The sequence below is a fragment of the Saccostrea cucullata genome, unplaced genomic scaffold (genome assembly GCF_032062105.1).
Source record: "Saccostrea cucullata isolate Sc308-1 unplaced genomic scaffold, CSIRO_AGI_Scuc_v1 ctg13575, whole genome shotgun sequence".
NCBI lineage: Eukaryota > Metazoa > Mollusca > Bivalvia > Ostreida > Ostreidae > Saccostrea > Saccostrea cuccullata.
The window spans coordinates 1-10,136 of NW_026920179.1; the positions used below are offsets into that span (position 1 = coordinate 1).

At 36.4% G+C, this 10,136-nt stretch overlaps 1 protein-coding gene and 1 long non-coding RNA gene across 2 annotated transcripts; one reads left to right on the forward strand and one right to left on the reverse strand.

Moving 5' to 3' along the window:
- The first annotated feature begins 649 nt into the window (after window positions 1-649).
- On the forward strand, window positions 650-7,015 carry LOC134244628 (uncharacterized). The gene is made up of 3 exons (XR_009987259.1): window positions 650-1,149; window positions 2,917-3,136; window positions 5,462-7,015. It is a non-coding gene; the product is annotated as an uncharacterized LOC134244628 (long non-coding RNA).
- A 633-nt stretch (window positions 7,016-7,648) lies between these two features.
- On the reverse strand, window positions 7,649-9,142 carry LOC134244617 (integumentary mucin C.1-like; the record flags this gene model as incomplete). Its single annotated transcript, XM_062726882.1, has 3 exons — window positions 7,649-7,926; window positions 8,665-8,802; window positions 8,987-9,142. Coding segments are annotated over 3 exons (572 nt in total), but the record flags the coding sequence as incomplete, so codon positions are not given.
- Between the last annotated feature and the right edge of the window lie 994 nt (window positions 9,143-10,136).

A 10,136-nucleotide genomic window follows, 5' to 3' on the forward strand; every position in this document is an offset into this window, starting at 1 on the left:
ACATGCATAATTTCAAAGCATGGCTAAGAGTTCTACAATAAAAAAAAAACAAACACACAAACACAGCAACATAGATCCTCTACAAAATTGGACTTTAAATTACCAGATTTGTATATAAAACATTCATAACTTTAAACAAAACAATAAAGAAATGACTTAAATGCACCATTAATCACAATCAGGGCATTCAAAAATCAGGACATTATACCCTTGCAAAAATTCAAATCGCTTTAGAATAACAAATAATAAGAAAAAAAATTCTAAATTTGCATGAATAAGTTTTATATTTCATACATTAAATTAATAAAATATGATTCAAAAAAGAAATCAATGAAAAATTGCTTTTGTTGCAAGTTTTTATATTATCAGGCAATCAGGTCATTATACCGCAAAATCAGGACATTATACCCCTGTCAAATTTACATGTGAAATAAATCCCCCTAAACAGATTTTAATTGCGGTTTTTTCCCTGAATCATATAGATAATAATAATATTTAATATTTCCAACAAGAAAAATATAGGTTTTACATTTAAAAACTTTGTATTTTTGCGTTTGTACTCAATCAGGTCAATCAGGGCATTATACTATCAGGGCATTATACCCTCCCCATTGTGGGAAATGAGAAGGTACTAAAGACCTGATATATTAAAAACCTTATTTGACCTGTTTCAAAATCGTCAGTAAATATTCAAAACAAACGAATTTTTGTATAGCATTATGCATCATAGTCATAAAGTCTTTAAATAAGTCATTTGAAGTACTCAATATTGTCATTTAATCTAAAATAAAAACATCAGGTAAATATCAGGTCTTTCGTATATCCGGTTATTAGTGTGTCCCAAAAATCGGACACATGTTTACAAACATGTGAAGTTGAGCATTTACCACACAAGCCACAAGCCGTATGTAGACATGCACGCACATTTAATCTGCAGCTACGAAGTACTTTATCAATCCTATGGAGCATTACCTTAACAGAATTATCCGATTTATAAATTTTTGTGTGAATTGTTTACGAGGAAATTCCGACTGTAACATTAACAAGCCGTGACTGTGGTTCGTAGTTCCCAGTGATAAATGTATCGAGTGATGAAAGAGTCGACGGTGACATTTTAAAGTCTGATTGGCGTGAACCATCGGAATGCAGGTTAGAAATTTATTTTACGTAAAATTTACATTACTACAGCTGTACTATGGCAGCTTAGAGCATTGATATTTTTAGAAATACACAGACACACCGATACATCTGTTTTAAAGCTCAGATGCTTTCTGTTAGCCTTTTAAAGTTCTAACAGTTTTTTACTTTTTATTTAAATATATGTGAGCATTTAATTTCAACAAGACTCACTTTCAAAACAAAAAATTCAGCACTCCACTATCCATCATAGTGATACTCTTACAGACCGTTTCAAGGTAACTGCGGTACTGCTCTTTTGCAGGGCAAAATGATATAGTTTGGTGAAATATGACGTATAAGTAATTGTTAAATATACATCATTTATAATTATCTCTCAACAAAAACTTTGCCAAACATTATTATTTTGCCCTGCAAAAGAGCAGTACCGCAGTTACCATGGAGGGGCTAATTCACACTACACTTATTATTAGTTGAATATACACTGCAACACTGTTAGGGTGAGGGCAGATACTTATTCAGTTTTAATTTAGATCGGGCTTGTCAAACCGCACTTGATATTTGGTGCATCGATGCTCTGTTCACACAGGGAGTTTAATTTAAATTAGTGTCACAGGTGGTGAAAAATCAAGTCTAGGGACTCGAACCCAGGGTCTCTGGCGTACCGTGCCAGCGCTAACCAACTGAGCTATTGAGACCCAATATTTTGAACTTTCACGCACCTGTGAACCCGGTGAATATTTCCCCTCTTTGTAGAAATTCGTCCTCGAAACGAGTTAAGGAAATGCTGTGAGGCATGTTCCAAGGAAATAGTGGGTTTTGTATGGGCGCCATATGTCACAGGTGGTGAAAAATCAAGTCTCAACCGGGACTCGAACCCAGGGTCTCTGGCGTACCGTGCCAGCGCTCTAACCAACTGAGCTATTGAGACCCGATATATTGACTGACTTTCACGCACCTGTGAACCGGTGACATTAGTTTTATTAATTCGAATTAATTTACTGCGAATTAAATTACTTCGCATTAGCTCCATGTGAACACAAAGGGAAGCTTATTCGAATTAAATTTTGATGCATGTGTAATGGCAAAATTAATTCAAATGCTACATATTGGTGGTCAGATTCAAGTACTTGTGCTATTTTTGAGTGGATAGCCTTACTGACGCTTGACTGTAGAAGTAATTATTCGCATTTGTTTACTTCGCATTAGCTGTCATGTTAACACAGTTTGATTCCCATTAGTTTGATTCGCATTAGTTTACTTCGCCATAATTTACTGCGAATTAAACTCTCCAATTGTGAACAGGGCACTAGACTTTGAAGTCACACGATGTCGTGGTGTAAGTTAGGCCTACATTACCAGTCTAAATCTTGAATAGTGCTGACTTTAATGAAGAATTTTTTTCCCCACTATTTATCTGCAATTTATCCATTAAATCAAGGTAAATTTATTTTTTGGAAACTTTTGGTTAATTCTTGCAAGAATGTAGCTTAAAGAATCAAAGCACTGTGGATCCAAAGTTACTGCGGAAAAGAAATTGTGTGGATCAATAACTGAATAAGCAAGTGATAATTTTCTCTTCGCCAAGGCGTTGTCATGAGAGCTTGCACTATGAGCAGCGCTTCATGCTGCTGTCTGTACTTGCTATAAAAAGCTGTTCAAACAAAGTCTTTAGTATAAAAATTTATTGACAAAAAATTGCACAAATGTTGCTCAGATAAATCGCAAAAGAAATTTGTAAAAACAATTGTAATAATAGAAAAATTGCTGATTTTTTAGATGACTGCAGGAATGGTTTGTTTGATTATTGGCCTATCAAACATTTTCCAGTCATTTGATGATGCCACCACTTAGGATAGTAAGCTGCAAATATAGACTTGTACTCAGCACTTATTGCCTTTGAAAAGTAAGGGATCCTTTTGACACTGAATCTCGGTTTATACGGTCTCATTGGAGTAACCTGTCTCAAGCATTTAGCAATGGGATTGGAACCTGAGATGTAAGAATCAGCGTCTTATTGATACTTTGATTGGTAATTTTATTTTAGAATTTTCACTTCTTCACTCATTTAGAGGTGTTAATATATACCAGTGAATAGTTTTAATTTAGACCTTTATTTGGAACTCAGTGACATTGTCCTAACATGTAATATGAGGTTTTTAAGGTCTCATTCACTTCAAATGCTGGGTGCATGGTTAAGTAACATTACTGCACCATGTTTTTGTCTTAGGTTTTATGCAGTGAATAATCAAAGTACTCAGAAGTACTGAAAGCTGGGCTCATTTACAGGGTAATGAACAAAGACCGTGATGACAGTTTAAAAACAAGTTCAGACATTGTTAGCTTGACGATGTGTTGCGTAAACTAGTGTTAGCGAGACAGCGTGTTGTGTGAAATTGTGTATAAAGTGTAAGTGTGACAGTATGTTGTGTAAACTCGTGTTAGCTAGACAGAGTGTTGATTGAACTCGTATTAGCGAGACTTCGTGTTGTGTAAACTCGTGTTAGTGAGACTGGGTGTTGTGTAAACTCGTGTTAGCGAGACTGCGTGTTGTGTAAACTCATGTTAGCAAGACAGCGTGTTGTGTGAACTCTTATTAACGAGACAGCATTTTGTGTGAATTCGTGTTAGCATGACAGTGTGTTGTGTGAACTTGTGTTATCCTGAAAATTTGTCGTGTGAATTGGTGTTAGAGAGATTGCATATTGTGTGACCTCGTGTTAGCGAGACTGCGTGTTATGTAAACTCGTGTTAGCTAGACAGCGTGTTGTGTGAACTCGTGTTAGCGATATTGCATGTTTTTTGAATTTGTGTTAGAGTGACAGTGTGTTGTGTGAACTCGTGTTAGCCTGACAGTGTGTTGTGTGAAATGGTATTAGGATGACAGTGTGTTGTGTGAAATGGTATTAGGATGACAGTGTGTTATCGCAACAGCGTTTGGAGCGAACTTGTGTTAGTGAATAGTGAGACAGCCTGTTTTGTGAATTCGTGTTAGCGTGACAGTGTGTTGTGTGAACTCGTGTTAGTCTGACAGTGTGTTGTGTGAAATGGTATTAGGATGACAGTGTGTTGTGTGAAATGGTATTAGGATGACATTGTGTTATCGCAACAGCGTTTGGTGCGAACTTGTGTTAGTGAATAGTGAGACAGCCTGTTTTGTGACTTTGTGTTAGCGTGACAGTGTATTGTGTAAACTCGTGTTAGCGTGACAGTGTATTGTGTAAACTCGTGTTAGTGAGACTGCGTGTTGTGTAAACTCATGTTAGCGTGAAAGTGTGTTGTGTGAATTCATCTAAGCGTGACAGTGTGTTGCGTGAACTTGTGTTAGCTAGACAGTGTGTTGTATGAACTCGTATTAGCCAGACTGTGTGTTGTGTAAAACTTGTGTTAGCGAGACAGCGTGTTGTGTGAACTTGTGTTAGCGAGACAGCGTGTTTGTGAATTCGTGTTAGCATGATAGTGTGTTGTTTGAACTCGTGTTAGCCTGATATTTTGTTGTGTGAAATTGTATTAGCGTGACAGTGTGTTGTGTGTTAGTGTGACAGCGTGTGGTGCGAACTTGTGTTAGTGCGAAATTGTTTTTCAGTGTTGTGATGGCGAGCTGTGTGATAGCCTAATGGCGTCTTTTGTGTCGGCAAGATGGCACGTTTTTATGAAAGTGCTATTGAGCTTTAGCAAGTGGCCCTATCTGGACATGCCTTATTATAATTGATCAGTTCTCAGATATACAGTGAATTACCGGTATTATTGTCACCATGAAATCAGCATTTACAGTTGCAATTACCTAGTTAGCAATCATAAGATATTGGTTTGCCAGTTTTTAAAATTATGGTGTTCCAATGATGTGAAGTTGAAGTGTGTAAGCATGTTAATTTCAACAGACTGCCACTCCAATACAGCTTTAAACAACACGCTGCTGTGTTAACACAAACCAAAATATCATGCAAACACAACTCTAAACAATCTGTTGAGTGTTAGCTTCACTGCATGTTGGATTCAGTGTGCTGGCATGTTATCACTGACGTACATGCTAGCTTATTGTCACCTCGTGCTAGTATGTTGTCATAAATACTCTAGCACATTATCCTAAACCCACTAGTGCATGATTACTTTGCACTTGTATGTTGTCTAATTAGGGGATAGCATAAATGACTGCCTTAATTGGTGTAAACTTCTTTTAATTGATGAAAGAGTACATTAAAATTTACAAATTATACACAGAAAATGTGACAATATCTTATCTCTCAATTTTATAATCTCATGAATTGCACTTTTTATCAGTAAAAGAATTATAAATTAAAAAATTTCAATTTCTTTTGGATAGGTGTGACTCATCTGAATACTGAATTTTGATACCAAGCATGACCATGATTTGCCAGAAGATCATCTGTTTGGATGTGACATGGAATAAACAGCATAGTGAAAATAAGTCAAGTTTTGGTTTGTGAAGACAACTTTTAAACACACTGTGTATTATTTTTAAATTTTGATTTGACAACATAAATCAACAAATATGAACATATCAATTGCTCTCAGTTTTTCAAGTGAAATAGTTATTGTAACAGAAATACATGTACCAGTAATAACATTGGAATAAATGTTATTTTAAATATAATAATATTTTGTTTGTGTTGCATGTTGACCTCTTTATTAAGGTCTTCCCTTTCAAAGTTTAGACTTACTTATTCTAATGATTAAGATAGATCCTCTGTCTTCAGCAGGAATATAAGATCTTGTAATATATGTATGTGTATCTTTTACAGTATAATGTTAAAAAAAATGTTATTTTGGCACATACAACTAAATAAAGGCATAAACGTGTATGATTCCAAGGAATTCAGTACATAGGGCATGTACATGTAGTTTTCTAAAACAAGATTGAAGAGATGTCCAGTCGCATTTCAATGTCAACTGCAAAACTGTGCCTGTTGCATACTTATTAGCCCATCTGAGCTAAAGGAACCAGTAAATTTTTTAAAAACATAATTTTATCCATTATCATCATTGTCTAAAATTTCACAATATCATTTTCCAGAACCAAAGTGAAACTTGGCACAGAGCATCCTTAGTGTAGGGGATTCAAATTGTTCTTATGCAGGGCAATACCTTCAAAGAGATTTGTTTCTTTAATGCTGTAAATGTATTATATTTAGCTTGTACAATATTTGGTGGAAATTGACTTTTGAATAAGTTAGCGTAGATGTTCTTATTTATGTTTATGTACAAGACTTTTAGCTTTGTACTTGATTTAGTGATTGCTGCATTCCGCCAAAGCCGCTAAAAAGAATTCACAGCCATATGTATTATGTTTACAATATACCTTTCAGAGAATTTTACACTCCTATTGAGGTACCACCATTTGCTAGTGGAAAGCTGCAAATTTGAAACATACACAACACATTTCTGTGCGTTTATTATAAAAGTATTGTTCTACTAACTGATTGCAACTAATGAAGATTGTTCATCATTATTGTAAATACATTTGGATTTTTTGATTTATTATATAATTTGTTTATTTTATTTACCTAGTTATATTGTATATTAAATGATTTTAAAGCCATTTTTAAGATGGTAATGTAGCAAAACACTTATGTTTCTGTAGTATGACACGTTTCACAAACATAATTGCAACAAACATGATATATCCGATATCAAAAGTCATAATATTGGAAGTTTAACTGTTGTGGATACGATTTCAAGAATGCTGTTAGAGAGAGTACCTTTTAGACCTCATGCTCACACCAAATTAAAGAATTCAAGTAAGGGTTTTTGAGACAAATCGAAAAAGAGAATGTTAGCAAAGTTGACAATCTAGACAGAAACATTTAATCTTTTGCTTATCGCTAGGAAGGAAGACCCACTCGTTGCTTTGCAACGAGCTTTGCTCTAGTTTTCATTCTAATTATGTTTCATTAGACAGGCATCGTGACAGGAAGATGGCAATCTTAAGACGTCAAATAGTGTGTCTACTCCTACAAAACCGAGATGCCCATGTCTCGATAGGCATTGGCAAGAGAAAGAATCTTAATGCTAATAATGATCAATTCACATAAAGCTGGTCGTATCTTTGCATGGTCAAGTATTCTCCATTGGGCGTAAACAAAAAAGTGTCAATTAATCTTTAAAATATTTAATAAAAGTTGTTTCAAATGGAAAGATGTCGCTCGCGTGGCAGCGTGGTAGAGTCGCGGAGTAAGGAGTTGTGGGTTTGAATTCCACCTACTGTAGGACGTGGAGACCGGTCCTTCGGATAAAACCGTATAAACCGAGGTCCTGTGTCGCAGTAGGTGATCCCATACTGCTCACTGGACCTGAGTGCCGAGCATAAGTAAAAATTTACAGCACTCCAACGACTATAGCAAGTGCTGGCGTCTCAAAAGAGTGAAAAATAATTCTAGAGGGACGTTAAACAATAACAACAACAACAAAAACGACAACAACAAAACATGAAAAAGAGTTACATAAATCAATTAAGTGTCCGAGAGAGTGAATACAATATGAGTTTATTTATTCAACCTTTGTGCTCACATAAATCACACGTTTTTCTACAGAGATAATTCAAATTAATATCCAGACACACCAACAATTTGACTTCCGGATCAGCGCAGTGGGCTACGTCGTAGTCCTCGCACAACCAGGGTGGTGACGTAGTAGTTGTTGGTGTTGTCGTGGTAGTTGTTGGTGTTGTCGTGGTAGTTGTTGGTGTTGTAGTGGTGGTTGTTGGTGTTGTCGTTGTTGTCGCAGTTGTAGAACGTACTGGTGTGGCCGTGTTTTGATGTAGATGGATATCTGTTGTTTCAAAGTTGTGTTAAAAAGATTTTAACCACGATACTTGAGCAGGATAATTTAATAATAAATACTTATGCTTAATTTGTATTTCAATTATATATCCATCTGTTTAATATAAATAAAACAAAGACAGTTTGAAAACATTTTTGGGAATAATTTAAATTTAATCAAGACGTGCGGATGGATGAAACTCTTGTGAGAACCTATTGATTGTTATTCTTTCAAACTTGTGATTTTGATTTGTAGAATATTTGACAATTATCAAAACTTTATTCTTATTAGGGAAGCTTCTGAATTAGTTTCTGTCAAATTGTTTTACAATCCTTACTTTATATGCTATATTTAATTAAAGGCAATGACCGCAACGGAAACTCATTTGGTAGAGCGCTTGCTCCATATGATAGGAAGGTCTTGGGTTTGAACACCTGCCACAACTGACCTGAAGTCGATAAAATAGGTAGCACCTGTTCCGCCACCAAGCGCTCGGCATTTCAAAAAAAAAGTTTGCGGGTTCTTTGGATAAAGCCTTGTAAACCAAGGCCCCGTGTCACGGTAGGTGTTGGCACGATAAATATCCCTCACTTCTCAACGCTTACGGAACAGAGTACCGATCGAATATAAGGTTTAAAATTCGAGACCCTTCACCGGTATATGTTGATGCCTCAGTTTGAGTGAAACTTTCTCGAAAGGGACGTAAAACAATACGTAGTCAATCAATGTCATGTAGCATTAACTTACCGCATTTATTACAGGTTTTTTGGCAGTATTTGACTGCGCGCGCAGGATCTGAGCAGAAGACTAGGTCTGCTCCTGGAGCACTGCATAGGTCCGGGGTGTTGTCCACACACGGGACCGAGGTGGTGGTGGTCGTCGTAGCTAACAAAACGATCCATATCAATTAAAATGCAAGCATACACGTTTTTAATCTTATGTTGATTTTTTTGCTTTCAATGGCATGTAAGAGATTGTTAGACAATTACATTTTCATTTGTTTCTCTCTTTTGCACGGAAACTTCCTAATCTTTTTAATGAAAGTAAAAAAAAACTCATGTTCACTTACGACATCTTCCGCATGTTTTTCTGCACCAGTTTACAGACAGGTCGGGGTCGGAACATATAGAAGACTGAACAGATGTGGTGCTGCAGAAAGCAGCATTTAGATCCATGCATACTTCCGGTGTTTGTGTCGTTGTTGTCGTCAATTCCGCCTGTCCACCTGTCAAAACATGCTAAACATCTAAGTACTAAAAATCAGAATTTGAAGATAACAAACAGTATAAATCTATTAAATGATACAAACCTAAAGCTACTGTGAGCACGGAGCTCCTAAAGATACCCCTCGCCTCCCATATAATTATAATAGGAGTCCATGTTTTGCTCTGGGAGACACCCGAAATAAAGTAAAATTGGAGGTAAGAATGGCATTACGTAGTAAAGAATCTGTGAAAGTATCGGTGGTATAGGAGGACTAGCGGATAAGAGATGGGTACCCTTCAATATTATTAAAAAAGTGGCAGTGTCAATGTTCAGTGCTATGGAAAATCCCCCGAAATATGTGTCCGATCAAAAAGTGAAATACTAGTAGGGGGTCATAATGATACTATGTTACAAAGAATCTTTGAAAGTTTCATTAAATTTCATTCATAAGAGAAGAGTACCCCAAGACGTAACAGACAGATGGACGTACAGAGATGGACATCTCGATCGCTAGATATCCACCAACTTTCTAAGTGGGGGGGGGGGGGGGGGGGGGGGGGGGGGGTTATAATGAGAGGAAGCAAACCCCTGGCAAATCAATAGTTGGGATCAGATGCCAGGGAGGAGTAAGCATCCCTTGTTGACCGTACACCTGCTGAGTGCTCCTTGTCTTACAAATAAAAACATATTGCAAACAAAGTCATTGTGTCGACGACGTATATTTTTGCGAATTATAGACGTAGAAAAGGATGAATTACCATAACTTTTGTTCTCAAACAAGAGTGAATAAAAATGTCAACAGTTCCTAAAAATGGTTCGTATCATTATAAGGAAAACCACATTCCCTTTCCTTTTTTTTCTATAAGAGCAAAATAAACATACGATATTTCAATTTCTGGTTTCTAGATATAGAGAATAATACATACCCTTTTCCATATCACATCCTGTATCAGCCCGAGACACCAATAACAGCCAGAGGGCCGAAGGCCCGAGGGCTGATATTGGTCGAGGGC